The 26,539-nt window shown below is 47.4% G+C and overlaps 2 protein-coding genes across 3 annotated transcripts in view; one reads left to right on the top strand and one right to left on the bottom strand.

The window, feature by feature from the left end:
• Positions 1–26,539, top strand: part of PAXIP1 (PAX interacting protein 1) — a 123,242-nt gene that overhangs the window by 31,483 nt on the left and 65,220 nt on the right. The window lies entirely within an intron of this gene.
• HTR5A (5-hydroxytryptamine receptor 5A) lies at positions 2,525–17,050 on the bottom strand. Its single transcript, XM_032305841.1, has 2 exons — positions 15,642–17,050; positions 2,525–4,476 (listed from the first exon to the last, which is right to left on the bottom strand). The coding sequence occupies exons 1-2, from the start codon at positions 16,383–16,385 to the stop codon at positions 4,144–4,146; spliced, it is 1,077 nt and encodes a 358-aa protein (XP_032161732.1). The 5' UTR covers positions 16,386–17,050; the 3' UTR covers positions 2,525–4,143.

Consider the following 26,539-nt stretch of genomic DNA (forward strand, 5'->3'; position numbering starts at 1 on the left):
TTACAGCAGCAAAAGGAAACTCAACAGTGCACATGTTCTCTAGTGAAATTATTGGGCATCCGGTGTCTTCCCATCACGCGGGGGAAGCTGCCTGGTGTGTGGGGTCCTCGCTGCATTCATAGGTCCCCGGGCCTTGGCTTCGGGCTGCGTGGTGGGGTGGGTGTGTCTGGAGCGGGAACTCTCTGTCCCAGGGATGGCCTCGTGGGGGGCGTGAGGGCCCTGGCTCTGCCGGGGGCAAACCTAGGCTGGCTGGCGAAGGAGTGGGAAGGAATGAGTGGGTGACAGTTGAACGAGGATGTCCCTGCTCTCGGACAGGAGGACTCAGCGTCAGAAAGAAGACAACCTTCCCCGAGTCACTTGAGGGCCATACGGATTCATTTCACGCACCGTTAGTTTAAAGTACCAACCACGTTTTATCGGGAGCTCAGCATGCGGATAGTAGGGCTGCAGCTGGAAGATAGTGTTTGACAAAATTGGGACGACCCTGACCGTGAAGGACCGTGAGAGCAAGCTGGGGAACCTGCCAGACAGCACAGCGGGACCTAGGCCTTGCGTAGAGTGCGGTGCTGGGGACACGTGGGGAGAATCAAGCGACAGACGGACGGACAGACAGACAGCGCTGTGCATTTGTGGCTGGACTCAGGGACGGGGCTGCAGCATCCGAGTCTCCTGTGCTGGGCATCGGGTTACCGGGTGAAGCTCCCAGAGCTTCCTAACCCTAACCCTGACCTTAACCTTATCTCTATCCTATTTCTATCCTATCTCTACCCTATCTCTATCCCTAACCCTAGCCCAAACCCCAACCCTGTCCCTAATCCTACCGTATCCCTAGCCCTATCCTGCATTAGTGTGTCTGGGCTGACTTAGCCAAGTACCGCAGACCAAGCCATTTAAACAAACAAAATCCATTTTCTCCGTTGCAGGGGCTGGGTGGCCGAGATCATGGTGCCAGCAGGCGGGTCCCTCCTGTGGCCACTCCCTGGCATGTGGAGGCCATCCTCTCCCCATGTCCTCTCATGGCTGTCCCTCCGTGTGCCTGTGTCCTTCTGTCTTCGAGGGACACCGGTCCCACGGGATCAGGACTCATCCTCCGGACCTCACATTCCCTTAATCGCCTCCACATCCGGTTACGCCCGGAGGGCTGGGGGTTAGGGCGTCACATACGCATTCTGGGGGGACACGACTCAGCCCACGACACCCCCAGAGAAGTTGGACGGTGGAGCCTGGAGACACTGTCCTGTGGAAAGCCGCCGCCTGCAGCGCGCGCCCGTCTGGTCGGGGCTCAGGACGCTCTTCATTCCTGTCGACAGAGACACCTGTTGGCCAGAGACAATGTCTCTGCACCCGAGAGCAGTCAGGAAGAGTGTGCAGCTCTGAATGCAAAGGGCAGGACAGGACAGGGCGCCGGTGTGTGGCTGGGTGACCTTATGGTGGCCAGACGCGGGCCACCCACGAAGGATGTGGTCCTCGGAGCTGACCCGGCCCCCGTCACTCAGGGGCCGCTCAGGAGGGCGAGGACCCCAGCCCGGCGAACAGACAGAACTGAGCGTGAGATTGCAGGTCAGCGCTGGGCGGCCGGCGGAGTCGCAGGGGACGAAATGCCCCCGACACACCTACCTCGACCACCATTTGCATTTTGTAATATTTCCTACCTAGTGGTCGGCAGCCTTCGGTATTGAAATGGAAGCAAAATGATTCCTTTGTTGCCATTTGGTCCTTCTCGCGGATGGTGTTTCCAGCTCTGGGTGCTGTCTGTAGAGTGTTCTGGACCGGGAATATTTTAAGTGACTAAGTGACGTCTGGGAAGTGTGAGATACATACGAACAGTCCCGTGCCTTACACATCTCACAAGATAGTAATAACTGGGTGGGAGATTGAAATGGATATTATGACAACGTATCTCTCCAACAAGGTGTGTTGAACCCTGGTTGGTGGGGGGGGGGGGGTCCAGAAGTTACTAAAGCCACCAGACCGATGTGGCACGTTTTCTGAAAGCCTCACTTTACTGAAAAGTTCGAAGGAAATAACCCTTTTCTTTAAAGACAAGAAGGCAAACATTGAAATTATGGCATATAGTAAAGAAGTTCACATGCACTTTCAGAGAGAATAGACGTTAACCGTTTACCCTTGGTTCTGATGGCGCATCTCCAGGTTCTCTGCAGTGTCTGTGCGTGACTCCGTCCGCTGCGGGCGCTAGCGGAATTCTGGAAGCTCTTCTTTATTACCACACCAGCGTCGAATGGGACTTGGTGGCCTCTGTTGTTGCAGGTAGTAGCAGGGAAGGTAACTCAACAATCTGTATTTTGAGATATTTACGGGTTTGGCACTTGAAGTGATAAATGCAGAAGGACAAAGAAATCTGAGAATGTTTCTGAGTAAATTCTTCTAGACCTGAGGTCTGTACTTAGCGATGTCAGTCACAACCTCACAAAAGATGTACGACACTTTCTCCTTCACTCACATTCTTGGAGAAAGACTTTGCAGTAAGGGCAAGACTAAGCTTCCAACCAAGCATACAAACGAACACAAATTTCCTATTTTTGAAATCTCCCATCCAAGGACTAACCAGGCCCGACCCTGCTTAGCTTCCGAGATCAGACGAGATGGGGTGCATTCAGGGTGATATGGCCGTAGACTATTTTTTGAAGTCTCAATTGATATAATTTATGATAAACAAAAGCATACATATATTTATTATAATAATTCAAAGGTGATTATCATACATAATTTTAAATTCATGCATTCCAAGAATCAGGGATGTAGCGGACCACAGTCAGTTTTATTGTCGAGACCTTTTCAAAGTCATGACTGACGGCCTGGGTTTTCTCTGATCCTATAACTGCTGTATCATCATCTAGTTGTTGACTCATTTAGAGAAAGGTGTCGTTTTGTAAGGGACAGAGGCCACATTTTATTGTGCTTCTGCCTTTCTCACTCGTTGCTAGTGGGATTCACACACCAATAAAAAGATAGCGAATTAACCAACTGTCCCTGTAAATTGACGTGTTTGGTGAGTGTGCCTTCACAGTCCTCGGTTGTGAAGCTGTGCTGAGGTCGGCCACTCACGTCATGACGCTTCCTGGACGCCCAGGATCCAAGGATAGAGGTCTTTGTCCTGCAACTTCCGAATAAATTCCATACAAATAAAACCCATAGAAAATAAGCACATTTGACAGATTCTACAAAACCAGCAGATTGTACAGTTGCTTCAGAATGGAAAGGGTGTTTGATTTTTAGTTCCTTTCCAAGTTGATGGGTTGAATTTTAGAATAAACTAGCCAAGCGGAACCTTGACCTCCTCCATAGCTGTGTGTGTGTGTGTGTGTGTGTGTGCTCGCATGTGCCCAGAGCACACGTGCGTGGTTGCCACAAAGTCTTAAAGCCAATATTCACAGCTGCTGTGCTGTGGCTATGCACTTCAATAGGGTTAGAGACAATATCTTGTAGCCAAACACTGGGACGTACACAATAAGTACTAGGGTATACTTACCAGGACCATAGAACGAAATTTCAAGTTAGGGACTATACCAGAAAACTGGGAATTCTGGTTTCCTACCCCTCTGGTGTCCCCGTTCTGACTTCTTCTCCACCATTTTCTAGCCACGTTGCTTGATTTCCTTCCTCTCGTTTACCTTGTATGACTGCTCTGGGGCCAGGACGACGACCAGGCTGGAGTGGACTGGAGGGGCATTTTGTGGGCAAAGTCTGTGGCTGTTAGGTGCAGAGTGAACAATAACAGATTAAGTTAGATCAAGAAGGTCACCCAGGGCCATCTTGGTGGCTCAGGTCATGATCTCAGGGTCCTGGGATCGAGCCCCGCATCGGGCTCTCTGCTCAGCGGTGAGCCTGCTTCCTCCTCTCTCTCTGCCTGCTTCTCTGCCTACTTGTGATCTCTCTGTCAGATACATAAAATCTTTTAAAAAAATTGTAAAAGAAAAAAAAGGGCACCCAAGCTGCCTGTGAAGACCCACATTCCTACCTCGGAGTGGGGAAGTGAGGGCTAGTTCTGAAGATGACCCCGGAGAGCCTGGAGGACGTGCCTTTTCCATGTGGAAGGGGTCCATGGTAGGGACGGGGAAGCAGATGGAGCTGGAAATCTCACTGAGTTCGAGGATCTTGTCCCTTCCTCCCCAGGCCTCCCGCTCAGTGTTGCCTAGAAAAGAAGTTCTTGAAGGCGCTGTTATAGTTCTTGTTGAACGCTGTGTAGATGAGCGGGTTGAAGAAGGAGTTGGAGTAGCCAAGCCAAAGGAAGATGCTCTTCCAGACGGCGGGGATGTCGTAGGCGCAGAGAGGGCCGATGAGCTCCGTGGTGAAGAAGGGCAGCCAGCAGAGCGCGAACACCCCGATGAGGATGCCCACCATCAGGGCAGCTCTCTGCTCCTTCTGTTCCCTCCACGTGTCCCCTTCTGTCTGGAAGGTGACAGTGGTGTGGCGCACGGTGAACACCATCTGGGGCTGCTGCGCAGGGGTCTTCACCTAGAAAAGATCAGCAGAAGCTCCATGAAGGGCTCCTCGGGCCCGTCAGGCCTGTGTAAACTGAACCAGACACTGATGCTGGGCTCCTGCCCATCCCTCAGAAGAGGAAGTCCTTGACGGTCGGGTGCGGGAAACTGGCCGCCTGTGGAGCCCACCCTCAGCTGTGGAAACAGGGCAGGGGACTGTGGCGCGTGCTTACGTCTTAGAAATGGAAGGAGATGGGAGCGTCTCTAACAAACGTGGCGACGATGAATTCCCTGCTGCTGTCTAGTCAGCGGGGAAAACAGAAATAGATCGGTCATGCAGGACAGAACTTACTGACAAAGGTCCGTGAGTAATCAAAAGCGCGCTCAATCCTCACCAACCCCTTGGGCAATAAAGGCCTGATTTCCTGAAATTTTAACAGCTTTCTGTGCTCATGTGGGTCCTCCCTGAAGGAATTTTCTAGGATTTCTTCTGGTGTCAGCTTCCTATGACTGTTGGGGACAGTTCACTCACCAGGATCTCCTTCGGGGCTTATTCTGTGTCCTTGCCTTTCCCCAGCGTTCTTGGAAAACAGACTCCAGACTCTCAGGCTCTCCCCAGGGGGTGCTCCCAGGTCCCCTGTGGGCAGGTTTCCACAGTCCCTTCTCCAGAGACGTGGGATTTCTGGGAAAGGGGCTCTTCCCTCCATTCCAGTCCTTTTACTTCCATCTTTGGGGAATTGAAATAAGGAATATCTGACAAAAAGACAGCCTAAATACGGAGAAATCACAGTGGGTAGATTTACTAAACTAGCAAGCTAACCGGCCCAGGCAGGCTTTCTGGGGCAATCAAGCATTCGCTGGTAGGTGAGACTGCATGGATATTAGATTTTATTCTTCCCAACACCAGCATTCTGGGACCCCAGTGCGTTTGGAAAGGAGAATTTCACAGCTCTCTCTCAGGCAGCACACAAACTTTCCGGTCAAGGGCCAAGTCGGAAGGTCATTCTCGCCAACCTAAACCACCTACCAGGTTTAAGACTACATCCATAAATTGGAGTCAAAAGATATCGGCTTGTCTGTCATATAATATCAGGCGTGCGTAGGAATACTATGGTTAAAGCGATATTAGTTGATATGAATTATTGTTTGTACGATAGCCTTCCTGTCATTTCCTTGAATAACGAAACACTGCTTCTTGCACAATTGAAAAGATCATCAGTATTGGAACAAACAGTGCACCATGCTGCACCCCTCACAACAGACTCAAGACGAGAAGGGAAAGTCTCTCTTTCTACATCCCAGTCTCACCCCGGTTTGGCTCGATGGGAAGCTTTCTCAGATTATTTTTTTTTAAATATTTAATTTATTTATTTGACAGAGAGATCACAAGTAGGCAGAGAGGCAGGCAGGGAGAGAGAGAGGAGGAAGCAGGCTCACTGCCGAGCAGAGAGCCCGATGAGGGACTCGATCCCAGGACCTGGGATCATGACCTGAGCTGAAGGCAGCGGCTTAACCCACTGAGCCACCCAGGCGCCCCAGCTTTCTCAGATCATTGGCACGTATCTGGTAGTGCGTTGCAGGGAATTCATTTACGGAAATGCAAACACAATGTATAGTTTCATTTTCCAGCATAAAACAGGGAAACCCACCAAATTTTTAATAAAACTCAATCCTAAAATGGCATCAGGGAAGACATTTCCCCCCATTTTCCAAAGATGGCAACTGAAGGAGAATTCTGGTCCTGACCGTTCAACCCCACCCCGCCCCCAATTCTGCTCCCTCCCAGCACTTTTTTGGTGGTGACACTGGCCACTCAGGGTTGTGACTCCCTTGCACCCACCCCTTAATTCTCTACAGCACAGCTGATATGAAGGCAGAACACTAAAACTAGACTTTTGTTAAAGTAGAAATAACCACAGCAACACACACCCAGATAGCCTGGCTTTTGAGAGATGGCGCACTCTTGGGACCCGACCAGCCCCTCGCACCACGACTCCATGTCTGCCTTCCCTGTGGTCGTTAGCCTTTGCAGACTGACTCCAGAAGCCCACGTTCAGTCCTTTATATTCTCAACTTTCCATTACAAGACAGAATGAGCTCCACAACGAAACTACCAACGTAAAGCCAACCTTCTGTAAGGCTCAGCTAGACCCCCAGAGTTGCACATTCAATTTGCAGGAGTTTCCTGTTGCATAACGGAAGAGGTTGCAAGGTTTCCATTCTGGAGAGCCATCTTCTTTCCTAGTGATTGACACTCAGAGTATCTGCCTCTCTCGAGACCCTGCCCATCCCTACACTCAGATCCGTCCTATATGCAAAAGGGCTGCCATGTCAGGATGTAGCTCATCATTCATCTGAGGGATGCGGCCACAGTGGTTGCTCGTCCAGGTGTATGACTTACATTTAAGTGTAGGAGTTGAGTATTTCTATAAAAATAAGTCTCAGGAAAGGGAGCCTATGTATTGTAAGACAGTTTCATGGAAGCCCACGGCTTCAGTCATGGTCCTTGTAAAGGGAGGTTAAGTGCCTTACGTGCAGCCCTGATTCAAAGACTATTTGGCAATTATACTATAAAACCTCGTGTTCTTCTGGTACAGCCTATTACAGGCTCTTACAGAGGAAGAGCTATTCCCAAATAGAACATACATTCATTGGACCTGTACGGGTTTTCCTCCATGTCACGGTTCTCCTGGTGAGTGAAGTGTGTTCTCAAACAGGTTCCAGGTATTGTATTTCTGAGTTTGTCTTCAGGACGATTTCTCTCACGTCAATAGGGTGTCCCAGCAGAATGTTCCTTCACAGGTGTTAGATTCATGCTCCTTTCTCACGGAGTTACTAGTACAGCAGGGTGGGGGCCCACATCCACGGGTCCTTCCAACAAAGATTCAAGTGTCATGTTTCAACAATTCTTGCCGTGTTCCATGAGAACCCCTTAGTGTTCTAGTCTAAACTCAAGTTAAATATTTTTTCTAGTTACTTTCTTTTTATGGTTTGCTTGGAGTCAGGAATTGTTTATCGGTGAGTCCTAGAACTCCATGTGTCTCGGAAAAGCACATTTTCTAGGACCTCAGTGTGAAATGTTGATCAGCACTGACACTTCTCCTGGTGTGGCATTCAACACCAACTCACTGGTCAGAAGAAAGAGGGTCACTGATTCAAAGTGGTGCTTCTGGGGTAGCAGAGGCCCTGCTAGGAGGAAGATCTTTGTTGTCTGGGAGGTTTTAGGTTTCTAGTTGTCTCATGTCTCTTGGTGGCTCACCTGTGGCTTTCTGACTCGGGGACTCCTTAGATCTTTGCTCCTTGTTAATCAATGATAGCAACCAGGCACCTAACTGAGTCTGGAGAGTTGAATTCTATGAATTACTCTACCAAATACTCAACATGCTCATTGAAGAAGTAGTAGGGTAAAAGAAAGTGAACATTCAAGCCAAATTAGGCTTTTCCTAATTATCTTTATAACACTGTTATAGTTTATTTATTTCTTAATTTTTAGTGTTTAGCAGCTCCCCAGCTGCTGTAACACCCAGTGCTCATCACAGCACGTGCCCTCAATGCCCATCACTTCGCTTATGAAATTTCTCTAAGTGAACAATTAGCCTAATCTCTCCACATATAGGTGTTCTTTGGGGGTCATGGGCTTACATGTTAGACTTCTCATCTTTCCAAAATGGTTGTGTGCTAAATCATAATTCACCAGTTAATCATAAATCTAATGTGTTTCCTTAATTTCCTCTACCATTTGGCTGCACTTTCCTATTAATATCACAAATAATCGATAGATTACCATCCATAATGGGTATGAAGCTCAGGGATGAAGACCCTTACCTCAAAAGTGTTGTTTTGGGTGATTTGCAAGTTAGCCCAGACCATTGTGAGAACGGGGGACGGGCAGATGAGGCAGGACGCTCACGCGAGAACTGGTCTTGCATGTTGAGTGACGGCTCCACAAGGGGAAGAGTATAAACCTTCCTCAAACTTCCAAACTAACTTAGGGAAAGACGGATTCTTCTGTAGCTATGGTCACAAGGAGTCCTGCCATGTGTTTAAATATCTCTGGCTGAGCAGGGACCATATAGCTCTGTGAATACAAACCTGCAAACCAACCAATCCATGGTTGAGTCCTACCCTAACCCATGCCAACTAGGGTAGGACTCACCCCAATAAATGCTCCTCTGATCGCCAATCAACAGCAGTGTCACCGAGTAACCCTACTTGAAGGTGATATCCATCGACCGCCCTCCAGTTCCTGAACTCCGTGCTGTCCCCAGGCCCAGAGATGGCTGGCATTCTGCCCTGCTCTAGAGACAGTACCTGACAAATGTGGCTCTGTCTTACTGTGGTAAGCAGCAGGTGCGGCTTGTGTTTCCATCTCAGATTCTGTGCAGTGCTTGTATCACCCTTAGACAGCTCTAGAGTATGCCATTTTGAAGATGCTCCCAGGATGCTTGGACCACAGGTGTATTTTCTGGGCCCCAAAGTCCAGTTGCCCTCAGGGTGCCAGTCTCACTGGCTCTTCTTGTTCTCTGCATTTCGTTATCCTAGGACTTGTAACCAAAAGTGCCTTCCCTCAAGGTCTTCAGGCTTAGGTTTTTGTATCAAGTAACTAGACCTTTCATTGAGATGTATACCATTTGGTAATTGAATTAGATCTTTGCATAAGCCCATTAGATCGCTAGTCCTGGAGGTGTACCATTTAGCAAGTATTTTTTATGCCCTTAATGTACTTATTCTCCTGCTACTTGCTTTGCTTTTGCTGTTTTTTGTCCATACGTGCAAAGTCTTTGTTTCATTGGTAATTTTTAAATGTTTTCTCCTGGAGAGCCTTTCTTTCAGTTGAGTGTATAAAGGATTGTTCTATAAGGCATTGCTTTGATAATCCATTCCAAGTCAGAGCCAAGGGTAATGGTTTGAGGACTATTAGACCTAAGACCAATTTGTGGAAAGCAATGAATCAAACTTGGCTTTGGGTCTCAGTTTGTGACAAAGAATGTCACTTTGTTTCGCTCGTATTCCAGCTCAGTAAGTGTTGGGCTGGTGATTGTGTGGTGCCTTGTCAGCCTCTGGTCAGGGATCCTGAGACATTATTCATATGGCTCTTGGAGGTTCTTTCTTGTCTGTCATGGTTTGTCTAAGCCAAGGTCTTGAACTTCTCCTTTAAGAACTTTGACTTCCTATTTTAAATTGCCCTATAATCCTAACTCTTGTCCTTTTCTTGACAAATGCCTTTTTTTAAAATTTATTTTCAGCATAACAGTATTCATTATTTTTGCACCACACCCAGTGCTCCATGCAATCCGTGCCCTCTATGCCTTTTTAAAATCTTCATAAGGAACTTCTGGCCAAACCAAAATTAATAAATTAAATCATTTTAGAGGAGAGAGAAATACCAAACAGTTAACAGCTTCTTTAATTGGGATGTTAAGGTCTTAAGCAAAATTCTAACTCTAAAATAGTCTCAAAGGTTTTGTAACATCCCCAAACACACCTGCCTTGCAGACCTAGGTCTTGCATGTTTCTGTTCAGCTTCACCCGAACTCCTAAATGCACTGTCTTTAGGGGTGTCTCAGAAAAAAGCAAAGTCACACAGTCGAAGTGCCAGGTAAGACGTCAAACCTATAGATTTTCAGTTAAAACCCTGGCCTGCAGTTCAGTTAACAGTTATAACTTAGATTTTTCCTAAACTTCAGAGAGAAAGTAAACATAAAAATTGTTATAGAACTTAAAGCTTCATGAGAGTATTGAAGGAAGCTTTTATTGTCCTGGACTACAAATCTGACCCAGAGAGTGGCGTTCGCTGGAGTCCCCTCAGAAGGGGAAAAGCAGATGCTTACAAGGAGAAGGCTAGAAATGGGAGGGGCTGTCTGATCCAGCTGTGAAAATCTAAAACCTAAAAATATAAAATGCATTATATAAAGCAATTTCAGAGGCCTTTCTCTTTTAGATTTAGTTTGTTTTTTTGAGAGAGAGCATGAACGCGAGGGGTGGAGAGGAGGGAGAAGGAACCCAAAGCAGACTCTGTACTGGGGCAGAGCACAACGTGGGGCTCAGTCCCATAACCAAGAGATCATGACCTGCGCCAAAACCAAGTCTTCTGCTTAACCAACGGAGACACCCAGGCATCCCTCAGAAGCCCTTCTTTTACCCCCTGGCCAGACTTATCAGAAAGAAAAGAGAAAGGACCCAAATAAACAAAATTATGAATGAAAGAGGAGAAGTCACAACCAACATCAAAGAAATGCAAACGATTATAAGAGAATATTATGAGCAATTATATGCCAACAGATTAGGCAAGGTGGAAGAAATGCATAAGTTCCCAGAAATGTATAAACTACCAAAACTGAAACAGGAAGAAATAGAAAGCTGAACAGACCCATAACCAACAAAGAAATGAGTCAGTAATCGAAAATCTCCCAACAAAAAAGAGGTCCAGGGCTAGATGGCTTCCCAGGGGAAATTCTACTAGACATTTGAAGAATTCATACCTATTCTTCTGGAACTGTTCCAAAAAATAGAAATGGAACTAATTCTGTGAGGCTGACATTACCTTGATCCCAAAACTAGACAAAGACCCCACCAAAAAGAATTACAGAAAAATATCCCTGATGAGCATGGATGCAAAAATTCTCACCAAGATACTAGCTAATAGGATCCAACTGTACATTAGAAGGATTATTCACCACAACCAAGTGGGATTTATTCCTGGGATCCAGGGGTGGTTCAACATCTGCAAATCAATCAACGTGATACACCACCTTAATAAAAGAAAGGATAAGAACCATATGATCCTCTCAATAGATGCAGAAAAAGCATTTGGCAAAATGCAGCATCCTTTCTTGATTAAAGCTCTGCAGTGTAGGGGTAGAGGGAACATAACTCAATATCATAAAAGCCATATATGAAAAACCCACAGGGGAAAAACTGACAGCTTTTCCCCTAAGGTCAGGAACATGGCCAGGGATGTCCACTCTCACCACTGCTGTTCAACATAGTCCTGGAAGTCCCAGCCTCAGCAATCAGACAACAGAAAGAAATAAAAGGTGTCCAAATTGTGAAAGAAGTCCTCAAACTCTCACTCTTCACAGATGACATGATCCTCTTGTTGAAAACCCAAAAAAGACTCCAAATCTGCTAGAACTCACACAGCAATTCAGCCAAGTCACAGGATATAAAATCAATGCATAGAATTCAGTTGCATTTCTATACACAAACAATGAGACAGAGGAAAGAGAAATTAAGGAGTCAATCCCATTAACAGTTGCACCCAAAACTATAAGATACCTAGGAATAATCCTAACCAAAGAGGGAGATAATCTGTACTCAGAAAACTATAAGGTACTCACGAGAGAAATTGAGGAAGACCCAAAGAAATGGGAAAACATTCCATGCTCATGGATTAGAAAAACAAATATTGTTAAAATGTCTGTGCTACCCAGAGCAACCTATACATTCAATACAATCCCTATCAAAATACCATCAACATTTCTCAGAGAGCTGAAACAAATAATCTTAAAATTTGTATGGAACCAGAAGACCGTAAGTAGAAAAAAAAAGAATGCTGTAAAAGAAAACCAAAACAGGAGGCATCACAATTCCAGACTTCAAGCTATGTTACAAAGCTGTGGTCATCAAGACAGGATGGTACTGGCACAAAGACACATAGATCAGTGGAACAGAATAGAGAACCCAGAAATGGACCCTCAACTCTATAGTCATCTAATCTTCAACAAAGCAGGAAAGAATGTCCAATGGAAAAAATACAGTTTCTTCAACAAATGGTGTTGGGAAAATTGGACAGCCACATGCAGGAGGACAAAACTGGACCATTTTCTTACACCATACACAAAAATAAACTCAAAATGAATGAAAGACCCAAATGTGAGACAGGAATCCATCAGAATCCCAGAGGAGAACACAGGCAGCAACCTCTAGGACCTTGGCCGTCACAGCTTCTTGCCAGACACGTCCAAAGGCAAGAGAAACAAAAGCAAAGATGAACTATTGGGACTTCATAAAATTAAAAAGCTTTGCACAGCAAAGGAAGCAGTCAACAAACTAAAAGACAACCTACAGAATGGGAGAAGATATTTGCAAATGTCTTATCAGATAAAAAGCTAGTATCCAAAATCTATAAAGAACTCAACACCCGAAAAACAAACAAACAAATAAAAAAATCCAGTCAATAATGGGCAGAGCACATGAACAAACAGCTCTCCGAAGAAGACATCCAGATGGCCAACAGACACATGAAAAAATGCTCAACATCACTCAGCATCAGGGAAATGCAAATAAAAGCCACAATGAGATACCACCTTATTCCAGTCAGAATGGCTAAAATTAACAAGTCAGGAAATAGCAGGTGTCGGTGAGGACGCGGAGAAAGGGGAACCCTCCTACAGTGTTGGTGGGAAGGCAAGCTGGTGCAGCCACTCTGGAAAACAATATGGAGGTTCCTCAAAAAGTTGAAAATAGTGCTACCCTATGGCCCAACAATTGTACTATTAGGTATTTACTCAAAGGGTACAAACGTAATGATTCAAAGGAGCACCTGCACCCCAATGTTTATAGCAGCAACGTCCACAATAGCCAAACTATGGAAAGAGTCCAGATGTCCATTGACAAATGAATGGATAAAGAAAATGTGGTATATATAAACAATGGAATATCTTGGAACATTGAAAAAAATAAAATTAAATAATTAAAGTTTACCTTAAAGAAAATATCAAAAAATAAACAATGGAATATTACTCAGCTATCAAAAAATTAAATCTTAACCATTTGCAATGATGTGGCTGAAACTAGAGGATGTTATGTTAAGTGAAATAAGTCAATCAGAGAAAGACAATTATCATCCAGTTTCACTGACATGTGGAATTTAAGAAACAAAGCAAAGGATCATAGCGGAAGGGAGGAAAAGATAAAATAAGACGAAATCAGAGAGGGAGACAAATCATAAAAGATTCTGAACTCTAGGGGACAAACAGAGGCTTGCTGGAGGAGAGGCAGGTGGGGGACGGGGTCACTGGGTGGCGGCATGAAGGTGGGCACGTGGTGCACTGAGCACTGGGTGTTACATGCAACTGATGAATCACTGACCTCTACCTCTGAAACTAATAATATACTCTATGTTAATGAATTGGATTTAAATAAAATAAAAAAATAAAGATTCAGGCAGATGAAGTCACCCCTCCTAATATCCCCTAGATCTCCATTGCTTCCCAAAAATGCCATTTAAGATTAGAGACTGTGGCTGGCCAGCAGAGCTCTGCCACAGACTAGTCAGCAGTAAATCCAGCATGATCTTTTTATGCCAGACATTTAGTAGTGGTGCATGATGACGTGCTTTGTCCAGGGCAAGGCCCGTCTCTCCTGTGGCCCCTCCCAGCCCAGTGTCTGACAGAGGTTAGGCTCTCAGTAGGTATTTGAAGAAAACTTGGCAGGAAAAGAATCAAGGAAAAAGTGTTGTGTTTCCCTAGGTAACACAGCCAGTTAGGGGTAGGACTCTATATGGAAAATTTGGCACCTGCTACCAGGGACAAAGCAGGAGACCTGGTTTGTCATTCACCCTTCCCAGTAACAGTGGAGCCCTGGACCATTTGAAGGTCTTGCAAACCAACGGCCCTATTTTCTTAAGTTATGTGGCAGAGAGAGAGAGAGAGAGAGAGAAAATAAAATGGTGCAAAAAATACATATAAAAGCAGAACAATGTCAAAATGTTTTGCTAATGTTCTCTCCAGAGCAGAGCAGTGAAAGGCTGCATCACTTTGCAGTAAATTCCACAAGACGGAACTGTGACTGCTTTTCCTTGTCACCCTGTGTCTGGTATTGGTTGTAAACCATTGGCCTGGATAAGCATCCTGGCAGAAGAGGGTCTGTGGGAGGAGGACCCTTGAAGGTGGCCAGTGCTCTTGTTCCTGGCCTGGAGTTGGGGTGGGTCGTCACGCGTGTGGAAGCTCTGGGCAGTTTGGTGCCCCATCGGCACTCCTCGTTCAGTTCCGAAATCTAATAGCACAGGGTTCCCCAAATCTAGCACTGCTGTCATTTTGCTCTGAATAATTTTTTGTTGGGGGAGCCTGCCTGGTGCATTATACAATGTTTTCCCCCCAAATCTTAACGTCTCCAGACATTCCAAATGGCCCCTGGAGGGGATAAATCACCCCCTGCTTGAGGCCATTGTTCTGGATAAAAGGACAGGTAGCCTCTGACCCCCTTTTCCCGCTTCTAGAAGGACGCACTTTCTTCTCCCTTACCTACACCTCTGGTCCCTCTGAGCTTGATTGACTGGTTATTGCTGGAATTAGCTACTGATCCCCAAACACAGCCGTATTGCAGCACTCACCGGAGTGTCTATCGCCCTCACTAGAGGGAGCTCTTCCTGGGAGAGATGATGCCTTTATCATTCTTCACTCCCTGCACGGAGCCCATACACAGTGTGGGTTTAAAATGCTTAATAGAATTTATGTTTTTCCAGAGCCAAGAACAGAAACTGGGGCTGTGTAGACTTCTGACCTAACTTAAATACATGAATTGGGCTCAAGGGAAGACCTTGGCAGTGAGAGCTGTCTTCACACCCGGTGGATTCAGTCATGCATTTCCTGAATCTGCAGTCACAGGGCTGGATTAGTAAGGGTTAACAACCAAACAGGAAAGCATGGTGGAAAGAGGGCAGGATAAGAGACTTCACTGTTGCGTAGCTACTGTCTCACAGAAAAGGCTACTTGTAAAGGCCTGGGGAATTGTCTGCCTTAGATTTTTAATTTCCTCCTGTCGCTTGTTTGGGAAGGCGGACAAGTGACCCTCTGCTGCCCACAAAAGGCCCGATGGGGCTGGAAACAGACCCAGAAGGCAACACAGAGGCAGTGGAAGTGTCTAACAAAAGCAGGCTCTGAAATGGGTGAATGCCTCATAAGGACACTGCAGAACAGCAGGTGGTAAGCCAGGAGATACTCTGTTTTTGCAAGATTAGTTGCTTTGATTTGCAAAGAAAAAAGCAGACCGGCCTAAAACATTAATCTGCTCTGCCTGATGTTGAGCAGTCTTTCTGCCAAGTCATGTTACCATCTGTCCTCCCCCCTCCTCCCCTCCCCTCCCCCGCCAAAAAACTAAAAAGCTCACTTTCTACAAACTTTGGAGTCGGTGCGCTGGAGATAAAGCCTGAACGAATGAAAGTAAAGTATTTTCAAGGATCTCTGTAACACCCACCTCCACAGCCTCCGGCCAGGGTGAGACGCTGTTGGTCTTCCTGGAGCCCACGCGGAGCTTGGCGGCCTTGTAGACCTTCCAGTACACGAAGAGCACCACGCAGAGCGGCAGGTAGAAGGCGCCCACGGTGGAGAACACGGTGTAGGAGGGCTCGCGGCTCACCTGGCACTCCTCGCTGCGCTCCGAGTATGTCTCCCCCCAGCCGAAGAGCAGCGGCGCCAGCGAGATCACCGCGGAGAGTGCCCAGGTGAGCACGATCATAACATTGGAGATGCGCTTGCGGGCGCGGGGCGTGTATTCCAGGTGACGCGCGATGGACCAATAGCGGTCCAGCGCGATGGCGGTCACATTCCAGATGCTGGCGGTGCAGCAGAGCACGTCGCACGCGATCCACAGCTGGCACAGCCGCCGACCCAGCTGCCAGCGCCGGCCGGACAACTCATGCACCAGGCTCAGCGGCATGACCAGAGCCGCCACGAGCACGTCCGAGATGGCCATGGACGCCACTAAGTTGTGCGGAACCCGGTGGAAGGTGCGCACACGGAGGATGGTCGCCAGTACCAGGAGGTTCCAGGAGAAGGTCGCAGCCACCAGAAAGCCCAGCAAGGTCAGAACAAGCACACCGAAGACAGAGTGGAGGGGCGGGCTGGGGCGCGGGTCTTCGGCGTCAAGGCTGCTGTGGTTGGTCTCCGAAGGGGTGGGGGTGGAGAGAAAAAAATAGGTTAGGTTCACAGGTGAATCCATCGCTGGGTCAGGAGACCGGCCCGGGGTGCGTGCAGAAGGGGCGTTCGGGAAGACAGTCGTGGCCCCTGCGCCCGGAGCCACTCGGGGTGTTTGCGACCTCTGGCTGGTGGCGGGGTTTCTGGGGATTGTTTACGAAACCTCCTGCCAGCGAGCACACGCGGGAGACGGGGTGGCTGAGAGGAGGCTGCTGGGCTGCGTCTCGCAGCGCAGCCGGGGCCCTCCGAAGCCGTCACTTGCCCGGGCTTTTCCCCCCGGCACGGACAGCAGTCTGGTCACCCAGAGCTGAGCATCTCGCAAGTCGGGGGGCAGCTGGCGCCCCCGGAGCCTGTGGGTGCCGGAGGGGGTGCTGGTGCGTCAGAGCAGTACTTGCGCTGCGCGTTGGCTCCCTCCTCGCCCCTCTCTCCGGGCGGCGGGCTGCAGCCTCAAGCCCGTGCAGGGAAGCCAGGCAGGGGCCGTTTTTCTGGGGATCTGCCTCCTGCTATGGCCCCAGCCCCAGCCCCACGCCGTCTGGGGCCGCGGCTTTGGGGCGGAACGCTGGCGCGCCCCTCCAGACCTGCTTCTCAAAGTGGGGATCCAGCCTACGTAAGGCATCAGCTGATGAGGCCGCCTATCCCCGCCCCTCCGCCCAGAGCGCGCAGGGCTCGCTCCCGGCGGTGCTGTCCGTGGTGCTGCCGTCTCCCCCCACCCTGGGCCGGGGTCCTGGTGCTGTCCGCGGTACTGGCCCTGCTTCCCGAAATGCGCTTCCCGAGTGGATCAAGTTTACCAAGGAACTCTCCTGGAAGCATTCCTCGGGCTACCTCCTACCCACGTCCTTCCAGGGGTGGTCTGGATACCTCGAGTGGGTTCTCAGCTCTCCGGGGGGGCTTACCTTAAGCATGCACAGTTCCTCGTTGCGGGTCTAAGATGGTATCACTGGCTTTTCTTCTGAAGATGTCAGTACACAATTGCGTCCTTCCTACACAACACCTGGTGCTTCCCCTAAGGGATAGTTTTCCTTTAAGGAGAAAAGGCAAGAGAGCATTTACTGCTGTTCCTAGAAATGGCTGAGGTATTGGAACCACCACGTTTAAACTATGTCCTCAAAATCACAGAGAAGCTGCAGTCTTCCAGGGCTCCCCATTGGATTTGCTTCCTTTGAAATGCAATATGGGATACAAGTCGTTATAAAAACTCCATCTCACTAGAAAGAAAGGGGAAGCATTTAATTCTTTCCCTCCACATACACACATGATCATATACACATCCATAGTAATTGGGAAAAAAAAAAATTCCTACCCAGAAGTTATGATAGAAGGCACTTCACAAAGGGAAATGTGATATAGCAAGATAAAATAAACCAAAATAAGAAGAACAATATGACAGAAAAGAATATGAGATGGCATCAAGCATTTTTAAAGTGCATATAAGTCGTATACATTCACAAGTGGTTGGCCACAACTTTGTTCAAAAGCTTTTTAGTTATTTGAAGATAAGAAATATGTTTTGTTACAAGATTCAGTTTCTATCAGAGGGCAATGAGCACCAAGAGAAGTCCCTGGAAAGAGAGAAAATCCTCCTCTGGGACCCAGAGGAGAGAAAGCTGTTAGGAAATATTGATGAGAATATTCTTCATTAAATACAAGTTTATGCACATAGCTGTTTCACCAAATACCCCCTAAATACAGCTGATGGTGCCCGCTTGTGTACAGGGCTACTCTATGTGGCTCTAGTCAAGGGGAAAACTTGAGCTCATTCAGAGCACATCACCTTCTTGAAGCCATAGAACCAACTGGGATGAGATGTAAACTATGAATCTTCATCTTTGAAACAAATGGTCTGAACTATTTTGCATTCAGTTTCCGGAGCCCATGATCTGGAATAATGGGTGAGCTACACATCCCACAGGCAGCAGGCCTTGGTGCAGGGATCTCCTGATACAGATCTCAAAAGCCACCGTGGGTTCCAAGAATATTCCCCACTGGCACCGTGTGCTGAAGCTAGCAGTCCGCACTGAGAGTTCAGTGAGAAGCCATCAAATAAGGCGCCAAGCTGGGGATGACAGGGGACATTTTGTAAAAATAGGAGTGTCGCATAGGTAAGAGTACAGTCAAATGCTCTCACAAAGAAGAAATCCAATGGAGCATCTCAAGGAGAACCAAAGTTTTTGAGAAATTCTGGTTTATCCCTTACAGAAACACAAAGAGAAATCACAACATTTCAGTTTCTTTATCTTAGAGCATGGCCATGATTTTAGCTTGGGGGAAAAAAAAAAGTAAACAGGTATAGAACTCCTACCTGCCGTAAAGCACCTCTGAAGGCCAGTTTTGAGTGGTAGAATTTCCTGCTTCACCTCCTGTGGGCTGAATTGTGTCCTCTTCTCCCTCAAACTTCCTGTGTTGAAGTGTTGAGCACCAGTACCTCAAAACAGGACTGCATATGGAAATAGGATCTTTAAAAAGATGAATTTAAACTGAAATTCTTAGGGTGAGTCAGACTGGTGTCCTCATAGCAAAGGGAAATTTGGACACACAAAGGGAGACCAGAAATGTGTGCACACAGAAGGACACCAAGTGGGAACACGGCAAAAAGGTGGTCATTTGTGAACCAACGGAAGAAGCCTCAGGAGAAGCCAAACTTGATGACACCTTGATCTTGGACTTCTGGCCTTCAGAACTGTGGAATAAAAGGGGGAGGATTGCTATTTCTTAAGCCACTCCGTGAGTGGTATTTTGTTATGGGAGCTCTCACAAATAAATACATTCAACAAAAGATACGTACAGGGCACCTGGGTGGCTCAGTGGGTGAAGCCTCTGCCTTTGGCTCGGGTCATGATCTCAGGGTCCTGGGATCGAGTCCCGCATCGGGCTCTCTGCTCAGCGGGGAGTCGGCTTCCCCCTCTCTCTCTCTCTGCCTCTCTGCCTACTTGTGATCTCTCTCTGTCAAATAAATACATAAAATCTTAAAAAAAAAAGATACGTACAAAAGATACAACCAGGATGATATACTATGTGGGGTGACAAATCACAAGACATCTACTGAAACACATCTTTATAAAACGCGGTTTGTGCCCATTCTAGCAACAACTAGATGCAAGTTCTGGTGTCTTTTGTAGTTACCCACATCTTGTGATTAAGCCATGTGATTGGCATATAGAAAAATGATGACTGAACATTTTTTATAATGGGAAGGTATGCATCTATTTGATTCAAGTAGGAGTTTAACTACAAATGAAGATTTTTTTTTAAAGATTTTATTTATTTATTTGACAGAGAGAGATCACAAGTAGGCAGAGAGGCAGGCAGAGAGAGAGAGGGAAGCAGTCTCCCTGCTGAGCAGAGAGCCTGATGTGGGACTCGATCCCAGGACCCTGAGATGATGACCTGAGCCGAAGGCAGTGGCTTAACCCACTGAGCCACCCAGGCGCCCACAAATGAAGATTCTTCATTCCAAGTTTAAAAGTGAGAAAAAATGGGGAAGTGCAGAATATAACCTTATTCTGCCCCACTTGCAAGGATTGGAAGGACAAGATTTTTCCTACCCATCTAAATCACAATTTCATGAGATCAAAAAATGATTAGAACTTCATTGCTAGTGTATAAAGTCTATATTATAAACCAGGTATCAAATATGTATCCCTGTATGATCATACCTCAAATTTTAAGGAATTTTTATCCCTGCTTTATTTTATTTTTATTTCATTTTTTGAGACAGAGGAGGAAAGAGCATGGGAAGGGGGAGGGGCAGACAGAGAGAGAGAATCTTGAGCATATCCCATGCCCAGCACCTAGCCTGATGTGGGGCTTGATCCCATGACCCTGAGATCTTGACCTGAGTGGAAATCAAGAGTCAGACGCCTAACTGACTGAGCCACCCAGGTGCCCCTATTATCCCTACTTTATAATTGAGGCAATGGGTTTCCTGGAGATGAAGGAGGTTACCCAAAACCACATGAGATTTGAGCCTGAGTGTAACCCAATCTGTGCTCTTGATCTGCCTGTTTTACTGTGTAATGATGAAGATTTCACAACAGTTAACTAAAAGCCTAAGCCTTAGTCTTTATCAGCCTGGGCTGCTATAACAAAACACCACAGACTGTGGCTTACAGAACAGAAACTGACCTGCTCACGGTTCTGGAGTTTCAAAGTCTGAGATCAGAGTGTCAGCATGGACAGGTTCTGATGAGGGCTCTCTTTCTGGCGTGTAGTCAGTTGGGAGAGAGAGAGCGAGAGAGAGAGAGAAAGAAGGGGCTCTTTCTTTTCTAAGGCCACAGTCCTGTTGGATAAGGGCCCCACCCTCATGACCTAATTTAACCTTCTAAAGACTCTCCAAACACAGTCACACTGGGAATTAGGATTTCAAAATACAGAAGGGGGGTGGGGAGGTTACAATTCAGTCCATAGCAGCCCTAAGAGACCACTTAATGGTAAGGGAAAGACCAAAACAATTTATAGCTCAGTGTTATTCCCAACCAAATTTCCAAAGGTGATAGAAGATAAAAATTATGACAGGAGCCATTCTGCATGGCATAAAGGCTTACCTCCTCCACATTCTTAATAACGGCCACAAAAATCCAGGCTTGCTGTTTTGTCAAGAAGAAAACAGAAATGGATCATGGATAGAATGACTAGCACGCACTAGGCTATAGCTTAAGAGACAGTGGTCCCCACACTTTTAACACAATTGCTTACCCCTGTTTATACGTAAAAAGTCTGGCTTTTTTCCTCATCTAATTGACTTAACAGTAGAAAACAGCCACAAGTCACAGTATCCTGACAGCTGAAGAATGAGGCGTGGGTGGAGATCTTACGTTTCATCCAGGGTGTCTCAAGCTCCCTACGGACCCTGTGACCAGAAGAAGAAATGTGCGAGTCATGATCTAGATTATATATGACAGAGTGTGTTTTTTCCTTTTTCAAAGGATAAAGGGGGACAAGTGGAAGTTATTTTTAGCCTGAACCCCCATTGATCACCTTATACACACCTGCGTGCATGGTACCTCATTTGGAGACCACTAACTCTGGGTCATTCTCTGGGTCCATCTGCAGAGGATGACACACATAGACTTGGTCGGGGAGAGCGTGTGGCAAGGGTGACAGGTCATCATTCAGAGCGGCATGAGAGCAGTAAGCCACCTGCTCCACCCATTCACTTGAGCACAAATTACTGGCCCCAAATCCACGTCTTCCTGAATGAACTACATGACCTGGTTGACTAGTCATCGGCAATTCATTAGGCTGAGTAATTAATTCCTTAAGTCAGACAATGTTTCTTTAAGGTTGTTTTCCTATCACACCCAACAGAGCCTAAAATGTATTAGCTCCATAAGTATTTGCTCAAAGGACAAAATCAGAAAAAAAAAATCTCCCATGTAAACTACTCTTTTTCCTGTTTAATGTAGGCACGATTAAGGCACTCTGAGTAGAAATGCTGTAACATGAAAATTATGATCACTTTTTTTAGAAAGCTTAATTGTTCTGCAGGAGGGGAAGTCAGGAAATCATAAATGCTAAGTTGTTACAGAAATCTTATACAGTAAGAGCAGGACATGGGTATGGAAGTTGCACCTCTGAGATAACATGGTGCTCCTCCCATAATTACTGCAACAAATGGCCAGGGCAGAGTGGTGGGGCAGGAAGGACCTGTTCAGAGTGAGCCTTGGAGACTGTGAACGCAGCACAGTGACCGTCGAGCCTAGACAGATGTCTAGCCGGCAAGAGTACTGGTTAAGGTACGCCCTCCACACAAGCTAAGCATGGCCGGCAAGGAGGCCGCCAGTAGGTAGTGCCAAGGAAAGAGCCACAATCTGCCCAGGGGTCACACGGGGCCACTTCATGGCCCAGAACGTGAGCTGCAGGAGAAGGCAGGTGCCTCTCGTAAGTGACCCTACAACACAGAACTAGGTGTAGTCAGGAGAAATCGCCTCAGTCCTTCTCCAGAGAACTGGCAGCTCTATTGCCTGGTCACCGTGCCTGGAGGATAGGAAATTGTCAGGACCTCTTGAGGACAGTTGGACACAGTCTGAATTGACATTGAAGCTTAAGAATCTGAAGTCCCACTATGGGCTTGTGGGAGCAGGTGTGATTGGAGGCCAGCCAACGAGTGGAGGCCTGGTGCAGGCCCAGATCAGAGCGGGTGCACTGGGTCAGGGGACCTTTCCCAGTGGGAATTAGTATAGGGTGAGAATGCACTTATGGTGGTTGGCGGAACCCCACTTTGGTTGGTTGGCCTGTGGGGTAAAAGCTGCTGTAATAGGGAAGGACAAGAAGTGTCTTCAAAACTCCGCCCCCAGCGGGCAGCCACAATACCCAATAACAGCACAGCTGAGCGGAAAAGGCAGAGATGATCACCTCCCTGTCGCGTTCGCATGCAATTCAATACTTAATCCTTACCACGTCAGCTGGTCCTGGCCGGCAAGGGCGATCGACCAAACAAGTATTATTAGCACAGTTCCACAGCCTGGGCAGACCCAGCCGAACTGGCCTATCTGCTGGCGGGACTAACACGGTGTCCAGTACTGGTCTGCGGACACTGGGCTGGCCTCCAGCTAGTTTCCCATCGCATCACACAGGAGAATCAAAACAGGTGCAACTCCCTTGAAACAGTCCGTGGCGGACATGGACGTTCTTGGTTCAGGGCTACCCTAACCCCCGCTCTCTGTCAAAACGGTCTGAAGGACCCTGGATCACCTAGATTAGTGGTTTCACAGCATCTCCATAAACCCTGAGGAGCCCCTCAATCGCTTGCAGCAGGTCTTCAAGGTCAAAGCTGTTTTCACAGTAACAGTAAGAGACTGCTTGCTTTTTTCACGGAGGTGGCCCTGTCATGGAGGGGGAGGGCGATGGTGAGCTAACCTGTAGGCAGCCGAGCGCAGGTCAAAGCAATGGAGGAAGGTTGTCCCAGCGTCACTGGGATTCCCCACTCCGTGCTCTGGCAGGAAGAAAACAAAAGGAAAAATCGCCAGTTTCACTTAAGAATGTCCTCAGGAAGCGTTAATCATATTAAATTACAGTAATTGTAATAATACAATTCTATTATATCAATATATTAAATTATTACTATTAATTATATTAAATCTCAACCTTTGAATACAAGTTTTTTTAAAAGTCGGTGGAACCAGTCGAAGCTATGCATACAGCGTGTCCAGTGTGTGTGGAAAGAAGACAGTTCCCTTAAGGAAAATACGCCTGTGATTGAGTTGAACTCATAGCTTTTTTAAAAAATGAAACACTGTTTTTACTTGAAAGAACTACCGACAGATAATAAACTATCATTATGGCGTCTTCAGTATTAGACAGATACTTTCTCAAAATGATTGAAGAGAACCTTCCCTTCAGGCAAAACAACTGGTAGTTTGTTGCCCATAATAAAAGGTGAGTTTTCAAGTGAAAATTAGAATTTTGGAAAACTCATATCCACTACTATGAATTTGACAGCTTCCCAATATTTAAAGACCTTTTTGATGAGATTGGTGGCAATATTAACAAATGTGAGTTTTTGACGTTATGTAATAAAATGTGTCAACCTCTGGAAGATCTACATAGTTCCAGAGTGAGCCAATGACCAATGCACGATGCTACAAAACCCAAAGGCAAAACAGACCAGTGGACTTTAATCTAACAAAGTGCACAAAGTACATGATAGGGTCTCACCTTCTGCATCACAACAAGCCTTTAAGAAACGATCACATTTCAAGCTTGGATATGGCGTCACAGAAAAATACCCATAATTATCTAAAGAGACTATTAAAATACTCCTCCACTTTTCAGCTATACATTTCTCTGAGGCTAGATTTTCTTCATAAACTTAAACCAGAACAACGTATCACAACAGATGGGATGCAGAAACAGATAGGAGATTCCAGCTGTCTTGGAAAGATTTGCAAAAATGTTGAACAATGCCTCTCAAAAACTTTTTAAAAATACTCATTTTTCCTAAAGACATGCATTTATGTAAACACATAATGGGTTTACTACTACTATTATTATTACTATTACTATAGTATATGTAGTATATATAGTATATACTATTACTATACTAGCAATTACTATTGTTTTTTTTTGTTTTTTTTTTTAAGATTTTATTTATTTATTTGACATAGAGAGATCACAGTAGGCAGAGAGGCAGGCAGAGAGAGAGGAGGAAGCAGGCTCCCTGCTGAGCAGAGAGCCCGATGCGGGGCTCGATCCCAGGACCCTGAGATCATGACCTGAGCCGAAGGCAGATGCTTAACCCACTGAGCCACCCAGGCGCCCAGCAATTACTATTGTTAACAGATTAATACACAAATAAGTCTCAATGTCCACTTAAATTTATCTTCCAGTAAGTATACACAGGTAGAACTCATGGAAGTAAAATCTCTTTGGGAGCCCCAGTCATTCTGCAGAATGTAACAGAGCCCTGAGACCAGCGCTGAGAAGTGCTGTTGTGCCTTCATCAGAAGGTCACACTGGTCCTCTGTGTTAACACAGAGTATCGAGAGGACCGGATGGCCATTTGCTAGTCCTTGGTAACGCGTGTGCTGCAGAGGGCAGGGCCAGACCCTTCCAGGATCCAGACAGCTGCTCTATCAGGGAAGATGTTAGGGGTCTAGTTCTCGGGGATGTGACAGAACACTCCTTCCCAAGTAAAAAAAAAGTGCCACATCCGAGACTGGTCCACTGGAAGGGGAGCAGAATCCCATGGTAGGCATTTGGATGCCACGGGCACCACATTCCACACTTGAGAACACGGCTCTGATTCATACGCCCAGTGACACGAAGAGGCGGCCTGCTCTGGTTGGGGCTGAGAGCAGGAGAGGGATCTACCAGAGGTCCTGGGGGCAGGGAAAGTGGCCCTTCGGCTTGGGCCTTGAGACTTGGCAGGCCTTATGGTACTAGATGTACCCAGGATGGGAAGAGACTCCGTGTAGACTTTGTAGTGAGCACCAGTGAAGGAGTCGCCGTATGAACTCCTAGGGTTCTGATAAGAAGTCAGGCCATCTGCACAAAGCCTTACGCCATTGGAACGGCAGCTCATGGTGCACCAGCGGTTCGGTGGGGAGAGAGCATCCAAGCACAGGACGTGAAGTAGCGCTAGAACAAACAGCCACTGTGACCCGAATCTCCAGCCCCACCCACAAGACTGGGGGGGCCCGGCAGCAAAAGAGTCTAAAATGGAAATGCTCCAGAGCAGAGCTAGAGACATAAGCAAGCTCCACAAACGGGTACCCTAGACCGCCCGACCCTGTCATCACCGCAGTGCACCTGCTCCTCAGCTCAAAGCTGTGGCTGCCTGACCCGCTGACGGGCTGTGAGAAAGGCTGGGACAGGGTCACACAGACGCGTCACTTGGCGTTGGCCCGAGCCAGAGGAAAGACCGCTGCTGCGCATGGCCTCGCTCCGGGTGGCCTTGAAACACGGTACCTCCCACCAGACGGGGCTCCGGGTGCTGTTCCTCATTATCCATTTGGTGTGGAAAGAGAAGTGGCCTGAAGTAAGAATATGGGAAGACTCGTGAGCAGGCTCTGAAGGCCAGGAAGCGGGGAGGCGGGAAGAAGGTGGCCCCGCGAAAGCAGCATGTGGGGGAACCACAGGGACACACAGCCAATGAGAACGTCTCTCTCCCTTTTTCAGTTACTTTGAACGTGCTCCAGAGGGCAACCACGCAGGATGAAATCCTGAGCAGAATGTCCCAGCCAGCTGGGGACAGTCATCCTCTGTCACTGGCCCACCGGGCGCAGGCCAACGGCTGCATGGAGAAGCCGTGGTAGAACAGGACAGACCCCCACCCCCCAAGCCTCATTCAGTTACCGCCACTGCCCAGGAGCCAGCCTGCAAACAGAGACCAGTGTGGGCTCCACATCAGGACCGTCCACTGAGGGGACCCACCAGCCACCTGGACAGTGTCCCAGACCCACCCACGCTGGATCTGGCCACCCGCGGAGGGCGGCCGTTCTGCCGCACATAGGGCTCCGTCCTTTCTGCCTGCAGGGTCTCCGGCAGCACGACTCTCCGAGGACTCAGAGAAGTTCTGAGCCTCTGATACAGAGTCCCCCATGACACCCTCTTGAACCAATGTCCCCACTTTATCACCTTATCCGTGGGTAGTTCCGCGAGTAAACTGGCCGCTTCTCCATGGGGTCCCAGGCGGCACCGCAGACGAGCAGACGCCCTACGAAAACCACAGCCAGGACGGAT

Source organism: Mustela erminea, chromosome 11 (assembly GCF_009829155.1).
Source record: "Mustela erminea isolate mMusErm1 chromosome 11, mMusErm1.Pri, whole genome shotgun sequence".
NCBI lineage: Eukaryota > Metazoa > Chordata > Mammalia > Carnivora > Mustelidae > Mustela > Mustela erminea.

Excerpts from the sequence above, each read along its gene's own strand:
- HTR5A (XM_032305841.1), bottom strand. The coding sequence starts at position 16,385 with ATGGATTCACCTGTGAACCTAACCTATTTTTTTCTCTCCACCCCCACC. Across the intron at positions 4,477-15,641 it reads CCTGGCCGGAGGCTGTGGAG|GTGAAGACCCCTGCGCAGCA; the intron begins GTGGGTGTTACA and ends GATCTTTTCTAG.